The following is a 21,619-nucleotide window of genomic DNA, read 5'->3' on the forward strand; positions in this document are numbered from 1 at the left end:
TAATTTATTAACATTTTATAATAGAGTAACAGCTGAGTTGGATAAAGAAAATGGCTACACAATGATTTTGCTGGATTTTGCAAAGGCATTTGACAGAATACCACATGGAACTCTGTTACACAAATTAGAACAAATGGGGATGGGTATGACACTGGTTAAGTGGATAAGAGGGTGGCTGCTGTTCAGATATCAAAAAATGGCATATGGAGGGGTAGAATCGAGGCAAAAACAGGTGACTAGTGGTGTGCCACACAGTTCAGTGCTGGGACCATTGCTGTTTATTTTGTACATACATGATATAGGAAATAACCTGAAAAGAAGAATTCAGTTGTTTGCCAATGATGCGATATTAAGTAGAGTAATAGTTAATCAAGACAATGTGGAAAGCTTGCAGGATGATTTTAATAGGCTGTCAGTATAGGCAGTAATCAGTGTCAGTTTAATGCCAAGAAATGTCAAGTTATGCATTTTGGGATAGACAGATTACAAGCCATGTATCACATTGATGACACTGTACTCCAGAAATAAATGACGCTAGAGATTTAGGAGTGATGGTAGACAGACAGTTAAAGTTTCAAGGACATATTGCTAAGGTAGCCCATAATATTACTTAGCTATTGAAGAATAGAGTAACAAATAGAGATAAGTGGTTTATTCCTCTTTATAAGGCCTTGGTATGCCCACATCTAGATTACTGTGATCAGGTTTTTTGGGGATGAGGAAGCAGTGAAGAGGATTCAGAGGCAAGTGACCAAGTGAGTTGCCTGTGGAATGAAACTCAGCTTTGTTGTCATCTTTGCTTCATGCTGCAGGCATATCTATATGTAGTGCACTAGCTCTTGCTTTGGATGATGTTAAGATAGAATTCCTTTTGTTGAAAAGTATTTACTTACAGGTGGTTTTGAGTTTTTCAGTTCCTTTATATATATATTGTTGTACTGTCATTTGTGATTGAAAATTGGATAAAAATCACTTTGAATAAGGTAAAATTAGACAGCACAAAATCTTACCAACACAATCCAGAGCATCACACAGCGGCTTCGATACAGCTGGTCAAATGAAAGAACAAAGTACTTACGCATCTCTCTCAGAGACAACCAATTCAAATACCTACTAGACCAGACATAGCTGCATCAAATATGTACTAGGCAATCAGAATAATATGTGAACAACTTCTTCACTCAGTGGCTGACTGAGTGAAAACATCAGTCAGTGTCAGACTCTCAACCATATGGCTGAGAGTCTGACAAATGGCATCAACCAGATGGCACTCTTTCAAAGTAATGACATACCCCCCCCCCTTCCACCAGAAGAATACTCCCATCTCTAACCCACTCCTCAAACTACCTTTATTCTACCGAGATGTTCAGCACTACTGGAAAGGTAGAGAAGCTCATCATCAGCTCAAGCAGCTGTGTTCATCTCTGTTTTCAAACAGAACATCATAATAGATTTAGTTTAATCCTTTATCCCAGTGAGAGCAAACAAAGTTTGCGCCTGAAAATATCTTCAGGACTAAATATAGTGTTGTACTATCTTATCCAGTAAGTAGTGCAACACCAAGGCAACTTGTGGCAAAGGTGGAGCAAGCTACCAGGCACTTCTAACCCAGTATCTCCCATAATGCAAAACACATTTCCTATGTGGATATGTATACTGTTATGCATTAAAGGGATTGGCCATCTACCCAGACTAGTTTCGACCTTTATTGAGGTCTCTTCAGTGGGAGCCAAGCCCAGAGCTGGAGATACCAGGCAGAAGCAGTAGCAAGTCATCTGTGCCTATGGGAGTTGCCAAAAGGTTTATCACCTTTTTTAAAAATTACTCTGGATTTAGAGAAAGATGTTGAAAATTTATTTATCACTAGGTTAGACTATAATAGATTTAGTTTAATCCTTTATCCCAGTGAGAGCAAACAAAGTTTGCGCCTGAAAATATCTTCAGGACTAAATATAGTGTTGTACTATCTTATCCAGTAAGTAGTGCAACACCAAGGCAACTTGTGGCAAAGGTGGAGCAAGCTACCAGGCACTTCTAACCCAGTATCTCCCATAATGCAAAACACATTTCCTATGTGGATATGTATACTGTTATGCATTAAAGGGATTGGCCATCTACCCAGACTAGTTTCGACCTTTATTGAGGTCTCTTCAGTGGGAGCCAAGCCCAGAGCTGGAGATACCAGGCAGAAGCAGTAGCAAGTCATCTGTGCCTATGGGAGTTGCCAAAAGGTTTATCACCTTTTTTAAAAATTACTCTGGATTTAGAGAAAGATGTTGAAAATTTATTTATCACTAGGTTAGACTATAATAGATTTAGTTTAATCCTTTATCCCAGTGAGAGCAAACAAAGTTTGCGCCTGAAAATATCTTCAGGACTAAATATAGTGTTGTACTATCTTATCCAGTAAGTAGTGCAACACCAAGGCAACTTGTGGCAAAGGTGGAGCAAGCTACCAGGCACTTCTAACCCAGTATCTCCCATAATGCAAAACACATTTCCTATGTGGATATGTATACTGTTATGCATTAAAGGGATTGGCCATCTACCCAGACTAGTTTCGACCTTTATTGAGGTCTCTTCAGTGGGAGCCAAGCCCAGAGCTGGAGATACCAGGCAGAAGCAGTAGCAAGTCATCTGTGCCTATGGGAGTTGCCAAAAGGTTTATCACCTTTTTTAAAAATTACTCTGGATTTAGAGAAAGATGTTGAAAATTTATTTATCACTAGGTTAGACTATAATAGATTTATATAGTTTTATTTATTCTAATATAGTTAGACTATAATAGAACATCATAAGTCAAGAACTGGCCAAACCTTTCTGTTTTCTGGCATTGTGCAGGAATAAGAACCACAGAAGCCCTTCTAACCCAGAAAACCTGAAGTGTAAAAACATTCAACAGCCTGCTGATGAAAATCCTAAAAATAAAATGATAACACAGACAAGTCAAACAGCCATTATAAAAGACTTTGCACATATCATGGCACTTCAAGAAATCCAAATTACCACTGAAACTCCCATCAATCCACATATTAGTCGTATCAACTGAATCCTCTGTAGCAGTACAACACCAACTTCGAAGACAGATAGATGAATTAGCTAATTATATATATATTCTGTAATTCTTTAATATTTACAAAATTCTAACCTTGGGAATACCACCACTTGAGGTTATATGGTCTTTAATGGAACACTTGCACAGCTGCGTAAGGAACCTAAAATTAAATTAAAATACAAGATGAGAAACAAAATAATGTAATATAAATCAGTGAATTATAAAAAAATATCTTTAATAAATAAAACTGGCAATATGAAAGCCAAACTAAATAACATTTGATATAATTTACAATCAATGTTCTAAGCAGTATAGGCATGTTGCCATGCAGTTACTAAAATGCTTCTAAACACGCTGAATTGTTGTGGTGCAGATGCCAGCAGACTAAGTCATTTGGGTTCTCTGTTTTTACAAAAAAACTTTTACAGTGCTACAATATCAGGCCATGTAAATAGTTTTCCACACAGAGCAGCAGCAGGTCTGCATAGCAGTAAAAACAAACAAACAAAAAAAAAATTAGAGGAAGTGTTGCTTATAATACAGTAATTTCTTGCTCCAAAGGATGGCATGACAAAAGCAAAAGATACCACAGAGTAAATTATGATAAGCAAAATACATGGTGTATATTAATGAAGCTGATCAGCATATATAATGAATTATTTTGTTTCCTGTTTCATCTCAGTGGGGAAGCAGAGTTAGAGAGTAGTATAATTAGTATATATCAGGGGTGGGCAAACTGCAGCTAGCAAAGCTATCTGTGCAATTTAATTAATACTGGTTTTCACTGCCATTTTTTCTCAATTTTTATATTAGTAATCTAGAGTATGTACCAATATTAGAATATTTTATTTCATAAATGCTTTAAAGATAAGTAAAAAACATATTTTGAAACTTGACATTTTTAGCTTTTAAATGGTACCAGCCAAAAGGGTTGTTAATGTGGATTTTATTATCGTATTTAGTTAGTAAAAAGTGTTTTGACATTTTATGGCCTGTGTCGCTCCAGCCAAAATTAGTTCCAAAAGTGAATACTATGATCGCTGCATTACCCACCAGCTCTGTTGCCTGGACTTTGCTTCATCACCCTTCATGCAGTACACACAAGTTACGTGCTTGTGGTGGTAGCGGAACATAACTAGTGAATTTTAGTGTAGATAAGTACTTTTCTGATTAATAAATAATTAAGATTGATTTGAAAGTTATAAAACCCTTGTTTAAAATGACTGAACAACAGAAGAGTATAAATTGGAAATACAAACAAGAAATGAGAATGTTTAACCAACAAAGTGAGGACAATTTTAACTGAAACAATACGAAGGAAACTTGGAAACACTTTATAATGATTTTGAGAATAGGTTTGAGAAACTAAAAAAGTTAAGGCCATGTTTTGAATTTCTTGCGAATCATTTTTTGATTGATGTCATCAGTGATGGATGTCCTGTTGTTGCATCTTTTACCGCAAATGTTGATTTAATAGAGACAGAGTTTATTGAGCAGTAGGAAGATGTGGGTTTGAAGCTAGTACATAAAAGCTCATCTGTAAATGACTTTTGGAAACAAATCCCAGAAGCAAAGTATTCCAATCTTCAGAAAATTGGCTTCCAACTACTCTATGTTTTGGGGACAACTTACTGCTGTCAATCTCTCTTCTCTGTAATGAAATTTGTCAAGTCAAAACATACTATCCTCACTAACAGCCACCTCATTGAGCATCTTAAAACAGCTTTGACATCCTACCAGCCAGATTTTAAACTATTAACTGCACAAATGAAGAATCAAACAAAGCCTACAACGTGTAGAAAATAAACATATTCTTTTTTGGCGAGAGTCAAACTAGTATATAGGTGTATTTTTTATTATTTATAAATACAATTTTAAAATAATATTTTCTGCGGCTCTTGAACATTCAAAAATGTATTATATGCAGCTCTTATTACCAAAGAACTTGCCCACCCCTGGTATATATCAAATAAATTACTTCTGCTATTACAGAGGAATTTTCCCATTCTTGATATGATTACAGTAAGCATGCTTACATTCGTGAGTGTGCTTACTGTGAATTCTGTGTGTTTGTGTTGCTTGTTTAGGTTTACCTAAAGAAACAACACAAATAATTCACAATTGAGATTGAAAAGCAGAACAGACTTCCATTTTTAGATACATTTGTCACACATCTTCCTTCTGGCAGTCTCTTCTTCACTGTTTATCGGAAACCAACACATACTGGCCAATATATACACATAAACTTCTATCACCACCCAACACAAAAACTAGGGGGCATTAAAACACTAAAAAACAGGACTTTGAAGATTAGTTCCAATAAACAAGCACTTAAAGATGAATTAAAAGTTATCAGCAATACCTTCCTAAAAACAATTACAGCCAAAATACTATACAAGACCTCACTTAAAAACAAAAATAAACTAGAATACAGTAAAACCCCGACGTTACACGGTAGGTGGGACCAACAAAAAGTGCATAAGTCGAATTTGCATAACATGGGGTATAATTTTGCATGTAATTTATATATACAAACATACAATTGGGACCAAAGGTTTACAAAAACACCTATATTTTTTAAAAAATATAATCATAATTTTAGGTTTTCGTACATAAAAAAAAGAAAGTTATTTCGATGTCGATAGTTTCATAAAATCTAATAGATTCATTTGAAGGCATAATGTCTTTTTCTTGTCACGCAAAATTTCTTCATAGCAAGCTAATGATTTTTTTATTCCTTGCCTTGTGGCTACAATTCGTTCCTCGTTAGAATCTATGTCCTCCAAAATCTGTAAACCTTTCTTTTATGATTGTTCTTACTGTGGATTCCTGTAGATCGAACTTCTTTGCTAGCTCACAAATTTTTATTCTGCCTTCAAAATCCTTAATAATGTTGAGTTTTGTTTCCAAAGTCAATGTTTTTCATTTCTTGTTAGTGGTAGAAGAATCGGACTTGCTTCTTTTGGATGACATTATTTTTTATGTGATAAAATTTTTATCAAGAACCTAACATTAAACAATCGCAAGGTTTGTAGACTAAAAATCGTGTATGAATGGAGACTGCGCGAAACACGTCAGTACTTGTTCACAGCATGTGCGACACTGGCGAATGTGGTTGGCACCTGAAAGATACGACTAGTGGTTAGGCGTGAACCGGGACGGGAATACGTATATATAAAAAACTGCGTAACTCCGGATTCGCGTAAGTCGGGGTATGACTGTACAATAAAACTGTAACCATTCCATACATTAAAGATATATCAGACAAAATAAACAGAATACTACAGAAATGCGAGCTTTAAACCTCCTGCAAAATTAAAGCACTCACTCAACGCATCCAAGGATCCATTCTCTCCGCTGGCCCACCCTGGAGTATACTATATTCATTGCACCTGTAATTTGCCCTATAAAGGGGAAACAGGATACACAATTCCTATCAGAAAAAAGGAACATAAATGACACATTAAATATAATAACTATGGTCAAGCTGGTCTTTCTGATCATGTTCTGAACACTTTACATAGAACTGACTGGAAAAGTGCCTGTTGTTTACATCACATCAAAACATGGTATGAAAGTAAATTTAAGGATTGTGAGATTCTTATTAACCACCCTAATATTAACAATAATGATTTTCTTAAAATCCTGAGAATATGGAAGGCACATATTCTACCCACTTAACCTTTCTCCCTAAGACTTAATTATAAATAGGACCATAGGCAATCCAGTATCTTATATCTAATATAATAATTATCATGTTAAATTACATCATCATTTTTACTGTAACAAAACATCTATATGAAAGAACGTTTCTCTGATGTTGTCTTAATAGAATATAGCTTTGATGTAGTTATTTCATTTTATTTCATTTATTTATTGTAATTTTATTTTAATTTAACTAGAGGACAGGCCAGTAAAATAACCGTTGATCAAATCATTGTCTCTTCAGCATACTGTGTGAAATGTAATTTAGCTTGTCTCTGTATATACGTGCGCATATGCCAGATGATGACTTTAATATAAAGGTCAAAACGTCAGGAAATTAAAATAATTATTTATAACACAGTTGTAGAGTCCATAATTTGTGTAAAATGAATGGCTTTCAGGAATGCAGAGAACTGGAGCTTCTGACCTAATGTCCAATCCTCACTTTCATGTAGTTCACCCTGTTAGTAGGTATCTAGTGGGTACTGAATGAATGAGAATGTGCTGGCAACCTGGGACTTACCCAACCTAACTGTATTTTCAATTGGCTTAAACCACAAATGCATTTGTGGTTTAATCCAATAGAAAGTATCACATATGAGAATACAACATGATGAGATTTCATGTGAGCTGCAGCACTACCTGCTTAAACAAGGCTCCCACTGTTTTTGTAAGGGAACCAGGGTGAACAGTGAAAAGTCATCTACTGGAATAAGCTCCATCTCAACAACTAGAAGAAGAAGAATAAACCCAACATTAAAAGAAATGAAAATAGAAACCATCAATGTAAGGAGTATTAATGGAGTATTAACTTGCAGAAGAACTGGAAAAGTACCACGTGGACATAATTGGCATTACTGAGACAAAGAAGAACAAGTGAGATCTTACTGAATAATAAGTACAGGACATTATTTTCAGGCAATAATGATCAAGTAAAGGAAGGTGTAATGATTGCAATCAACAACAAACATGAAGATAAACTTATTGATTAGAAGAAAGTTTTAAGTAAAGTTATGTGGGCAGTCTTCGAAATGGAGAAACGACAATGAAATTTATTTGTGCTATGATCTCACAAAATGTTCTTCTAAGAAAGAAGTGGAGGAATTTTTTGAGTCAATAAAACAGGCAGCTGCCATAACGAAAATGGAAAAGTTGGTCCTTGTTGGAGATCTGAACAAAAGCGTAGGAAATGATGCCCAAATAGGAACATTTTGGGAAAATTTGGAGAAAAGGGCAAAGCTAATAATAATGGTAAGCGTTTACTCAACTTCTGATCAGCACATGGACTAGCCATTACTAACACCATGTTTCTACATAAAGATATGCAGAAGTTCTCATGGAGAGGACACAAATATAAGAAAAATAACAAAAATAAGAAAAACCTCATTGACTACATCATGATAGTGATATCTTCATGCTCGTTCAGGATAGAAGAGCATATAGAGGATTTGAAATTGGAAGTGACTATTACTTAGTACTAAGCAAGATACAAATGGTTATCACATTGAAAAGAACACTATGTAAGAAAGTTTTAAAAGAATAAAGTTCAGCAGCTTTTAGAAGTAAATTTTAGACTAGACTATAAACACTATTGTAGAAAAAATGAAATAAACTGAACACAAGAACCAAACCTTGAAGTCTCAGTGGCAAACTCAGAGGACATGGATTGATTCAGTTATGCAGGTTGTCTAGTTGTGCAGTTGTCTGCAAGGATAGAAAAATAAGAACACGGTGATGGACACAAGGATATCCTAGTCTGGAGTAATTATTGCCAGCAAAGATTGGTCAATTGGTAGAGTCTCTGCTACTAATGGCTCGCAAAACAGTTCAGCAAGTTTGAGCGTGGTTAGTAGTTGGAAGGGGAAATCGTTCGATGCTGTCGGCACACTCTCCCTCGACGAGTCTTTGGACTCCCTGGAGGTGTTTAATAATAATAATAATAATTACTCTGAAAGACTGTTAAATGAAATATGCAGTGACAGAACCATACTAGAAAATTTTCAGAAGGAATGCAAAGAGGAGCAGATCAATACTTGAGGTAGAAAAAGCCATCAAAAACTTAAAATGTGGAAAGGCAGTTGGAGTATATAATATTATACCAGAAATGCTCAAGTAGGAGATATAAAAGTTCTGCAGTGGCTAACTGCATAATTCAGAGGGAATGGTCAGAAGGTTGAATTCCCAATGATTGGAGTAGAGCTCTCATAGTACCCATCTATAAAAAAAGGGAATAAAACTGAATGTGAGAATTACAGAAGAATCTCTGTCCTTAAGTGCCCAGGTAAGATATAGGCAAGCATACTTGAAAAGAGGTTGAGAAAGACTATGGAAGAGAAACTGCAGAAGAACAAAATGGGTTCTTGCCAAATAGATGGTTGTCAAGATCAGATTTTCACTTTAAGACAAATAGTTGAGAAACTGTGGGAATATGACAAGGATCTATACTTAAATTTTGTAGATCTAGAAAAGTGCCCAGAGAAAAACTTTCAAAATTTAACTGAAAAGCCTTTCGGTTATATGGGGTGAGTAACATTATACAGATCAATACATGCGATGGTGATCTCAAAAGTTCTCAGCCTAACAATGAAAAAATGAATTTATAATTTCAAAATTTATTTTTATTTTTCAACATATTCTCCTTAAGACATCCATTTATTCCAATGATGCTCCAGGGCCATTATCCCATTCCTGTAGTGGTTCTGAGTAAGATCTGCAAAATACCCCTCTACAGCTGTAATCACTTCTTGATTCGAAGAAAAACACTGACCAGCGAGGAAGAGTTTTAGTTAACACACTTTGACTCGCTGGTCATCCAATACCATATCGTACACTTGATCAATGATTTCAGGTGTTGTTACACGTTTTGGACATCCTTCATGCGGATCATCTTCAAGGCTGCTACGACCACGTTTAAACTTGGCAGCCCATTTCTTATTTGTCAAAAACAAAGGAAAAGCGTGCCCATAAACTTTTATGAACTTCAAATGAATTTCTTTTGATGTTAAACCTTCTTTTACAAAGGATTTTATAACTGCACGAAATTAATTTTTCCATTTCAAGGGATATACACACACAACACTTTTGCTTCAGACAGCTGTATAAAACAAATTACTTGATAGAATGACTTGCAATTTGACATGGATGCTTATGACAGATGTAGCAACTTAGAAAAAAAAAAATCTTGCCGATAGTGTTGTCATCTATGGTTGAGGCCAAGAACTTTTCAGACCACCCTCATAGTCTATATTTAAGTTCTCAGTGAGCAGTTAGAATTAATACAAGAAGATGGTTTGATGTAAAATCAAGGGTAAGACAAGGATGCACATTATCTCCACTCTTATTCATCATCTATATGGATCAGAAGTTTTAAAAGAGGTATACTGTGAGTAGACATATTGATACAAAATTAATAGCGGAAAACTGACGTACAAAGATTATTTAATAGTATAATTTTCGCCTGTGTCAAAATGCCTGTGACACACAGGCGAAAATTATACTATTAAATAATCTTTGTACGTGAATTTTCCGTTATTAATTTTGTATCGATATGGATCATATTATGAAAGAAAGTAGCATCTAGCCTGATATTATAATTGGAGATGTGAAACTTAGTTCTTAGCTTTAAGTAGATGATGCTATACTCTTAAACACATCTAGTGCAAGTCTCCAGGATTTACTAACTAAATTGAATAACAGCTGTAACAAATTTAGCATGAAAATCAGCAATAAAAAGACCAAAACAATGAAAATAAGGAAGGAGCAGAGAAAACTTCACCTGCATTCTGCATGGAGATCCTATAGAACAAGTAAAATATTTCAGCTATTTAGACACAGTTTTTAGTGAAGATGGCAGATTAAATCTGGAAATAGACAGCAGAATAAGAAAAGATAGTATGGTGGGTAGCCAGCTGAATAAATTTATCAGGAATAAGAGAGAAATTAGCCAAAACACCAAACTATCAGTATACAAGACAGTGTTTAAACCAGTTTTAAGTTATGGATCTGAGAGTTGGGTTAGAAATAAAGCACTTGATAAAAGACTAGAGACCACAGATATTAGGGTTTTGAGAAATTTTAGGAGTGAACAGATGACATCAATGGCAGAATCGTATTAAAAATGAAGATATTAGAAAAGAACTTGACATTATTAGTATTCAAGAATGTGTCAATAGAGCTAATCTAAGGTGGTCTGGTTAAATAGAATGGGTGAAGAAAGGTTAGCAAAACAGGTGTTTAATTCAAAGATGGCAGGAAAGAGACTCAGAGGAAGATCAAGATCTAGCATATCTAACATTTTGTGTTAGATATGCAGCATGAAATGTTAGATATGGCAATATTGGAGTACCAGCAGTATTACTCACAAGAAATAGATTTATTTGGAGGAAAATTGTTTAAAGGAGATTAATAATAATGTAAACTGAACACCCCTTGAGGGTACATATTAGGAAGTTGATGATGTTAAAAGCACACTACATTTACATATACCATTCTATTATTTTTATTACCCTTAAAATATTCACACAATGTCATAATGACACAGGAGGGAATATGTTCAGCAACTGAAGAACATTCAATATGACATAGAAACAACAAAACCTCAAAAGCAATGAAAACAGTTTGAAAGAATAGGTTCTACATTTGTAAAATGAATTGGAAGTCACAATTTATTAGTCCATGCAATTAAATATGAGTTGTATCTTGAAAGTGCATAAGTGCCAATAACCTATTGGCACCAGTGGCATTAATATTAAGCCAATGGCAATCAATGTGTTAAATTTATATGGAATAAGAGAGAAATCAGCCATCTCCCCGCACAAAACTAGCAGTATTCAGATTTTAACTCATGGATATGACAGTTCAGTTAGAATAAATCACTGATCAATGATTAGAGACCACAGGAGTGAATAGATGACATCCATGACAATCATATTAAAGATAAGAAGCAATATTACACTGTTAGCATTCAAGGAATGTTTGAGCAGAGTTAATCTCAGTTGATATGGTTATGGTCACTTAAACAGATTGGGGGAAGAGATATTTCATGCAGGGGGGAAGACTTTGTAAAAGACCACAACAAAACCCCAAAAGAAATTTTATGTCAGAGCGCATAAAAACAGAATCAACCAAGAAGCTTCTAAAAGAAATGAATACAGAATTAGCTGTCATTCCTGGAGTCCTTACAAGTCAATTACAACCCTTGGATGGATCTATTAATAAACCATTCAAAACTTTTATGCGGGAAGAGTGAAACAAATGGATGGCAAAGCCAAATCACGATGTTACAGCAACAGGACGTATGAAACGGCCAACAATTTCAGATGGATTGATGCAGTAAGAAGTATTCTAATAGACTGAAATACAAGACTAACAATAGTGGAATACTGACAAGTAAACTTATTTGGAAGAAATTTTTTGATATGAAGCATGTAATAATATCAGCTGAATTATGTAATACCATTCTTACTAGCCTGTAGATACACTCTTGAGAATATACATCAGAAATGTCAAGATGATGAAAACATATATACCGTATTTTTCGGACCATAAGAGAGACCTTTTTACATAGAAAAATCGACTTAAAATTGGGGTGCGTCTTATGGTCCGAAGGTAACATTAAAATACGAATCTTTACACTATACTGAAGCTGTTAACAAAGTTCAATTACTGGCGCAATATGTTAATAAAATTAGTAAGTACGCCACTGAAGGTAGGTACCTAAGTTATCTCGCTGCATGTAGGTGAATCACCGATTTAGAGCGTCAATAGTCATTAGTGTGTGAACATATGCTCTTTTGTAAGGTACATTTGAATTATTTTTTATAAGTCGTTAAAATTTTTATCTTAAAATTAGAAAAAATGAGTGAAAAACACTTTCATATAAATTGAGTTATAAATTAAATGTGATAAATTATGAAAAACAATATGGAAACAGAGCAGCAGAAAGACATATTGGTCCACCACCAACAGAAAAAATGGTTCGTGAGTGGAGAAAACAAGCGGAACAATTAAAACTGCTATGTAAACACAAGAAAACATTCCATTCGCACTTAGAAAATTGGCCAGAAGTAGAAGTACAAATGAAAAATTGGCTAATAAATCATCGAAACATGGGAATATCTGTTTCTACGAAAATGATAATTTTTGAAGTGAAACAATGGGCAACTGCTAATGGAATTTTAGATTTTACCGGATCACCGTCTTGGTGCTTTAGATTTATGAAAAGACATAGGTTATGCATGCATACAAAGCCACTTTAGCCCAAAAAATGCCGGCTGACTTTGAAGCTAAAATTATAGAATTCCATAGATTTGTCATATCAACGAGAAGAAAATTTAACTTTGAGCTTAATCAAATTGCGAACATGGATGAAGTGCCTCTAACTTTTGATGTTCCTTCAAATCGGACAGTAGATTCAAAAGGCACCAAATCAATAGAGATCAAAACAACAGGTCACGAAAAAAAACTCACTACACTGTAGTTTTAGCTTGGTGCGCAGACGGAACAAAACTACCCCTCCCCTCCCCCATTTTAATCTTCAAGAGAAAGATGTTACCCAGAGATGAAATTCCTCATGGCATTATTATTCACATTCAAGATAAAGGCTGGATGGATGAAACAGGGATGAAATTATGAATACAAAAGACATGGGCAAAATGTCCAGGTGCGTTGTTCAAAAAGCCTGTGATGTTAGTGTGTATGTGTGTGCGTCAGAGTGCATAAAAACAGAATCAACCAAGACGCTTCTAAAAGAAATGAATACAGAATTAGCTGTCATTCCTGGAGACCTTACAAGTCAATTACAACCCTTGGATGGATCTATTAATAAACCATTCAAAACTTTTATGCGGGAAGAGTGAAACAAATGGACGGCAAAACCAAATCACGATGTTACAGCAAGAGGACGTATGAAATGGCCAACAATTTCAGAAGTATGTACCTGGGTGAAAAATTCATGGGAAGCTGTGAAAGAAGAGAAGATTATAGTCATTTAAGAAATGCTGGATAAGTAACGCGATGGATGGTACCGAAGACGACACAGTATTCTTCGGTACCATCCATTGTTGTCGAGAACTATTGTTCAGACGAGAGTAATACAAACGGTGACATTAACGAGACAAGTGATAGTACCGAGAGTGAAGATGAACTGAATATTGCTAATACAACTGATTGTAACAATAAATAAAAATTAAGTAAGAATTTATAAATATCTTTATATAATAAAATATTTTTTTCTAAAAATCGTCTCATAAATTTGGGGTGCGTCTTATTGTCCGAAAAATACGGTAATATAATATACCAAGCAATATACTCAGGGCTCCCACTGGCTACCAAGCACATCCCCTAGGTGACGGATGGGGAGAAACCCTGACTACCATCCGTTGGATAAAAGGACAGCTCTGAATATATTGAATAAAGAGATGTGGACCAGTGGTTTTGGGACTGGCGATCCCATGTGAAAATATTGCCATTCACCAACCTGCAGTGGGCTAGTGTGGTGAATTTATGGCCTAATCTTCCAAGATGAATCAAACAGAAATAAAATGGCCCTCATTCCCCGGAGGCCAAATTGCTACTGCCTATGGCAGCAGGCAGTTAAACATGAAGGCAGAGGGTGCTAAGAATCCCTGGGTAACCAGATCATGCTGCCATTGGAAAATAAACCTTGGTACTTTAAACTGTAGGACTCTGAGCAGTGAAGCACAGCTAACTGAAGAGCTAAAGCAACTAAAATTGGACATTCTCAGACTGTGTGAAGTTAGACATAATGGTGAAGAAATTCTTCAATTAAAAAACAGAGACATACTGTACTATAGAGGCCAAGATAAGGAAAGAATCTGTAGAATTGGATTCAGGATTAACAAAAAATTGAAGAACAACATAATAGAATTTCACAGTATATCAGATCAAATAGCAAGCATTGTTGTTCAAATCTCAAAAAGATACACTCTTAAGATCATCCAAGTCTATGCACCAACAATAAGTCATATTGATGAAGAAATTGAAGCCTTCTATCATGTATCCCAACTTTACAATGAAGGAAAACATCATTTCAGAATTTAATGGGAGACTCCAATGCTACAATTGGTATACAACAATCAGATGAAAGCTCAATGGGAAATTTTGGATATGGCATGAGAGATGATACAGGAGCAAGGTTAACAGAATTTGCAGAAGAAGAAATCCTGTACAACATGAATTCTTTTTTCAAGAATAAAACACATAGGAAGTGGACACAGAAAAGTCTGAATGGCAAAACTAGTGAAAATGACTTTATCCTCAGCAATAAGGAAAACATCTTTCAAGACTGCTCTGTTATAAACACCTTCAACACTGGAAGTAACCATCGTTACTTTTAATGTTGAAGGCTACAATGATTCTGCTACATAAAAAAAAAAAAAAAAAAAAAAGGTGAGGTAGAATACTTGGCGAACTACCGACCCATCAGTCTATTATCAGTGGTTTACAAAGTGTTTACAAAAGTCTTAGCCTCATAGACTTTGTACAACTCTGGACCTAGCAGAACCAAAAGAAGGCAGGCTTTCGAAGTGGCTTTAGTGCAATGGACCATATTCAAGTAGCACAACAGATTATTAAACAGTGTGTAATGAATATCAGTTACCATTAATGTCTTGGTTTTATTGATTATGAGAAAGCCTTATGAAACCAACAAGTGGAAGAGCCAGATGCCAGGACCATCAAATCAGCATACAACAATGACATAGTAGCAATTCATTTCAATGGAAACATCTCTACTGTGGAAATACAGAGATATATAAGACTTGTTGACACAATATCTCCGAAATTATTCACAGTGTGCCTAGAAGAAATATTCAAACTTCTTGATTGGGAAAAGAAAGGTCTGAAGATAAATGGAAGATATTTAAGCCATTTATGCTTTGCAGATGCAATAGTTATCTTTACTTCAACTGCATATGCATTACAGACTCATATCCAAGAACTCCAAATTGCTAGCAAAAAACTGGATTAAAGATAAACCTAAAGAAGACCCAATTTATGTTCAATAGCTATGTCCAACCAGACATACTAAAAATCAATAATGATGAAATAAGAACTGATGGACTAAAAAGAAAATATTAATCTTTAGAGGTACCTGTGGCATAGTATATTTAATAATAAAACACATAAAAACCACAGTAATAACTTTTAATTAATAAATGTACAAATATTTCGTACTGAAATTAACAGTACATCTTCAGTGTCATACATACAGGTAAAAGAATGGAATACAAAGTAAAGAACAGTCGGTGGATCACCAATTAACATAGTTACTGAATGCTAGGAGATTAATTACTAAATATTATTAATTAATCCTTTAAAGACAATTAATTTTTATTGATGGTTGCATAAAATAAAAGTCTTCCAGATTTTTGAGATTTCGATTTAGATTCGGCCGATGTAAAATAGCTTCACAACTTTCTTTAAAAAGGCGTTCATATTTGAACCTGCATCTATAGAGGAGAAGAACTTTATCCCACTGGATATTATCAGTAGTGTCAATGCTGTGTTGTGTTAGACCAGACTTATGAGGTTTCATGTATTCAATATAATATTGATGTTCCTTAATTCTTTTTTCCACAGAATGGCCTGTTTGTCCAAAATAAGACACACTGCATTCACATGGTATTTGGTAAACACCCGCCAAAGATAGAGGTGACAGTTTATCTTTTGTAGAAGGCAATAAATAAGAAATTTTGTTGATAGGAATATACGTGGGAATCAGACAATACTTCTTCATAATTCTGCCTATTGGTTCTGAGATGCCTGGAATGTAAGGGATTGTAACTCTGAGGTATTGGATCATAGGACTCAATTATTTGCTGGATTTGATTGGGGTTGTAACCATGCTGAAGAAAAACTCTCCACATTTCTACAACAGATAAATAGCCTTCACCCATGTATTCAATTCGCCATCGAAAAAGAAAATTCTGGTATTTTACCATTCTTGGATATCCTCCTTACAGGTACATATTCTGGCTTTGTCTACAAGTGTCTATCGAAAACCTACATTCACTGGCAGATACATTCAGCAAAAGTCTGCTCATCATACATCTCAAAAAGTTGGCATTATCAAATCCTTAATTAATAGAGCACATAAAGTGTGCTCCTCTCCAGTAATCTTACAACAAGAATATTTTACATCGGCCGAATCTAAATCGAAATGACTGTCTCACTCTCTCAAAAATCTGGAAGACTTTTATTTTATGCAACCATCAATAAAAATATATTATCCTTAAAGGATTAATTAATAATATTTAGTAATTAATCTCCTAGCATGTGGCAACTATACGAGTATACCCGTAGTTGGTATATGAGCCTCACAAGCTAACTACGAATATCCTCGTATGTCGACTATCAACCTCCTATGCCAAGCACAAGTTAATCCGTAGTATAAGCACCTTAATTTGGAGCCTTGACTTGTGAGTAAAGCATAGAGCATGTCTGGGGGCTTGATAAAAGGAAAATAATTTCAGCAAAAGTATAGTATATTATATATGAGCCTCACAAGCCAACTACGATTATACTCGTATGTCGATTACCGACCTCCTATGCCAAGCACAAGTTAACCCGTAATTTATAAAACAATTAATATTGTTTTAATTGTTTTACAATTTTTGTTTTACTTTAAAACAATTAAAATTATTAAAATTTTACTTTAAAACAATTTTACACACACAATGGTGGTTTTTCCTGGCACACAGGACAATAATAACGTGTTTCCCATTGTTTATTTATTTTTATTTAATTTATGCGCTACGAAGTTACTCGTAGTTGCCGTATAAAACAAAATTCTGTCTGATAAGCTGGCTACGAGATTACTCGTACTGAACTTGAAGAAGTGAAAGTGCTTGGCGTGCGGAAACAAACTATGCCCAAAGAGCATGGGAGCGAACGTGTTAATAGAAGTCTGGAGGAGGATAGAATACCTAAAGACTTAGTTAGATCTATTTTAATTCCTATTCCCAAGACTACAGAAATGATGGATAGCAATATGCACAGAGGATTGGCTTGATTAGCCATATTGCAAAAGTCCTAATCAATATAACATATAGAAGAATGGAACAGATGATAGAGAGAGAATTAAATGAATCACAATTTGGTTTCAGGAGAAACAGGAAAACTAGGGAAGCTATTACAACACTACGGATATTGGGAGAAAGAATGAATGAGTGCAATAAAGATTTATATCTATGCTTTGTGGATTACGAAAAGGCCTTTGATAATAATCACTTAATTTTATTTTGCATAAAATAGGAATAGATGAAAAAATTATCAGACTGTTGTTCAGAATATATAAAACTCAAGAAGCTAGGGTTAGATTTGAAGGAGAGGATACTGAATAGATCCCATAAGAAAGGGTGTGAGCCAAGGGTGTGGGGTGTCCCCACTCCTTTTTAATGTCTATTGTGAATGGATGATGAGGGAGCCCTTGGAAGATACGAAGGATGGAATAAAGTTAAATGGACATCTGATAAATAATATAAGATATGCAGATGATATTGTACTTATGAGTGAAATAGAGGGAGTTTGCAAAGAATTTTGAATAGACTAAACAGGGTTGGAAATGAGAGATATAAAATGATATAAAATATACATTCAAAAGACAAAAGTGATGAAGAAATTGTTGAAGAAAATGAAGTGATCAAGGAAAGGAAATGATGGAATGGAAATCATTTTGAACTGACAAAGAATAGAGAATGTAAAAAGTTTTGAATACCTTGGGAGTTGGATAACAGATGACAATAAATCTAATTATGAAATTAAGAACAGAATTAAAAAAGCAAAAAAGCATTTTCCCAAATATATCACATGTTAGGAAACAGAAATCTGAACAAACAGTTAAAAGTAATAATCCTCCAGACAATGATCTGGAGCATGGGTATATATGGATGTGAGTCCTGGACAATCACTAAGGAGATGAGTGACCGACTGAATACGTTTGAAATGTGGTGCTTGAGAAAAATGGATCTTATCAGCTGACCTGAAAGAGTGAGCAATGAAGAGGTTCTTAAAAGGTTGAATAATGAAACGAGACTATATGGCTAGTATCTAAAGAAGAAAAATAGCATTTGCAGGACATTTGATGAGGGGGGGGGGTTCTTCTGAAGAGCTCCCCAGAATTGTATTAGAGGGGATGGTGGAGGGAAGGAAAGGAAGACCCCCCCCCAAATGCAATGCAAAGACAACATCAAAGATTTGACGGGCAAGAGTCAGAGATACATGGAAGCAGACTGTTCATCAGCTGCAAACCTCTTAATAGAGGAGGACACAGGATTAGATTAGAATGAGGAGTGATGACAAGAGGCCATCCCTGGAAGTTACGAAAGGAAACTGTGAGCAAGAGGGTGAGGAGTGGTTTCTTTGCATGGAGGGTGGTTGAACCATGGAATGCACTGCCTGATGGAGTGGTGGGAGCGAGAACGATCAATGAGTTTAAGGAGTGGTATGATAGACTTTGTTTCTTGGGGGGGGGGGGGGCTCCCCTCGATGAGTCTTGATAGACTTTGTGCTTCTTAGGAAGGACCTCCCGCGATGAGTCTTTTGACTCCATGAAGGCCTAAATAATAATAATAATAAATTAAACAAGTAGATCATTACATATACTTAGGACAACAAATATCATGAACTTAAAAGATGCATGATGCTTGGGTGGAAAGCATCTGGAAAATTCAAAAGCCAACTAATATTATGCCTGAAGAGAAAGGTTTTTAACCAATGTATTCTCCCTATACTGACATATGGCTGTGAAACATGGACACTAAATGCCAAGGAAATTCAAAAATTAAGAATAATGCAACTGAATATGGAAAGAAGTGTGCTTAGTATCACAAGACTGGATCACAAAAGGAATATGTAAATTGATACAATAATAAATATAGTTTAATCTTTTATCCAAGTGTAAGCAAACAAAGTTTGCACCTGAAAATATCTTCAGGACTGATTTAAGGTGGTACATCCCTTGGCAACTTGTAGCAAAGGTGGACCAAGCTCTCATCACTCCTTGTCATAGCGCAGAGCAGTATACGTGTCCGCAAGGAGATGTGCTTTGCATTATGGGAGATACTAAGACAAGGAGTGATGAGATCTTGGTCCACCTTTGCTACAAGTTGCCAAGGGATGTACCACCTTACCTCAGTCTTAAAGATATTTTCAGGTGCAAACTTTATTTGCTTACACTTAGATAAAGGATTAAACTAAATTTATCATAGTCTAACCAAGTGCAAAATAAACTTAAAACATGTAAATGGATACCTTTCTAATGGAGAAATGCCAACTAGGCCTATTTGGTGGTAGATAACTTTCATTGCCTGGTAGAGCTCCAAAAACATATTTACTGACCTGAAGTGGTTGATATCATATTTGGTCTCAGAAACAGGGGTGGAAGTTTCTATGCCCAGTTCCTTTTCCATACATTATGAGTAATACCATTTATGCACATGCCAAAATCACTGCCAATTTGAGGATATATCACTAAAGTGACTTCACTGGCCAGTCACCAGAATTAAATAATCTTGGATCGCCAATGGCTAAGATGAATGGGAACGTAAAACAAAAAACACAGCAATCCCTATCAAACCTCAACCCTGCTTTTCTTGTGGACTCTCTTCACAAAAGGAGCTCCAATAAACTCTGGGTATTCACACTGTAAATGGATACCTTTCTAATGGAGAAATGCCAACTAGGCCTATTTGGTGGTAGATAACTTTCATTGCCTGGTATAGCTCCAAAAACATATTTACTGACCTGAAGTGTGGATAAAAAATCAAAGCAAAGTCTCTGATCATAGGAAGAGTGAAACACCTGAGGTGACAATCTGCTGGACCTGATGCTAAAAGACAAGATCAACGATGGATAAAAGAAGTGCTGGATTGGATTACATGAGAGCAAAAAACGACCATGATGCCGACTTAAATCATGGTGGACTGATGATATCATCAGATTTGCAGAAGTTACATGGGAAAGGAGAGTCATGGACAGACAGTTTCAGAGTAATCTTGGATTGCCAATGGCTTTGATGAATGGGAATGTAAAACAAAAAAACACAGCAATCCCTATCAAACCTCAACCCTGCTTTTCTTATGGACTCTCTTCACAAAAGGGGCTCCAATGAACTCTGAGTATTCACACTGTAAATGGATACCTTTCTAATGGAGAAATGCCAACTAGGACTATTTGGTGAAAGTTATCTACCACCAAATACATATATAGCTCCAAAAACATATTTACTGACCTGAAGTGGTTGATATCATATTTGGTCTCAGAAACAGGGGCGGAAGTTTCTATATCCAGTTCCTTTTCCATACCTTATGAGTGATACCATTTATGCACATGCCAAAATCACTGCCGATTCGAGGATACATCAGTAAAGTGGCTCCACTGGCCAGTCACCAGAATAGTACATATGATGAACCTGATAGTAACACATCAGGAGACATGAAAGCCAACTTAATAACACTGTACATCGCAATCATCCAAACTACAATCTGTACAATTTCTTCTGCTCAAAGGGTTGCTTGTGAATTTTGGCACGACATAATGTCAGCATAGAGAATATCAAATCCAGAATATCGTTTTTGGCCTTCTTTAAGGTTTCCTTTCTCCAATCCGTAACATTGGTGTACTGTCTTTACTGTTCTCTAAATACTGAAAATCATTCTGACTTTTTTTGAACTATTTATCCCTGAGGCCAGATTTTGTGCAGTCCAATTGCCCATAAGTTGAACTTATCTTGGACAGCAGTTATGACTTCATTTGGATCTATATCCTGTGTCAGATAATACCAAATCTAGAATCTTCTCCTTTGGCCTCTCACATTCATGGTTTCCTTACCTTGTTCAT

General features: G+C 35.5%; 1 protein-coding gene across 2 annotated transcripts in view; it reads right to left on the reverse strand.

Moving 5' to 3' along the window:
• LOC150106226 (gamma-tubulin complex component 6-like) overlaps positions 1-21,619 on the reverse strand; it is a 909,633-nt gene that overhangs the window by 477,533 nt on the left and 410,481 nt on the right. For both annotated transcript variants that reach the window (XM_090392253.1, XM_090392252.1), the window contains one exon: positions 3,149-3,215. In XM_090392253.1, the coding sequence (XP_090248379.1) occupies positions 3,149-3,215 (67 nt within the window). The remainder of the gene's footprint in view (positions 1-3,148; positions 3,216-21,619) is intronic.

The sequence above is a fragment of the Typopeltis vanoorti genome, chromosome 5 (genome assembly GCF_054136105.1).
Source record: "Typopeltis vanoorti isolate ZY-2024b chromosome 5, IOZ_Tvanoo_1.0, whole genome shotgun sequence".
Classification (NCBI taxonomy): domain Eukaryota; kingdom Metazoa; phylum Arthropoda; class Arachnida; order Uropygi; family Thelyphonidae; genus Typopeltis; species Typopeltis vanoorti.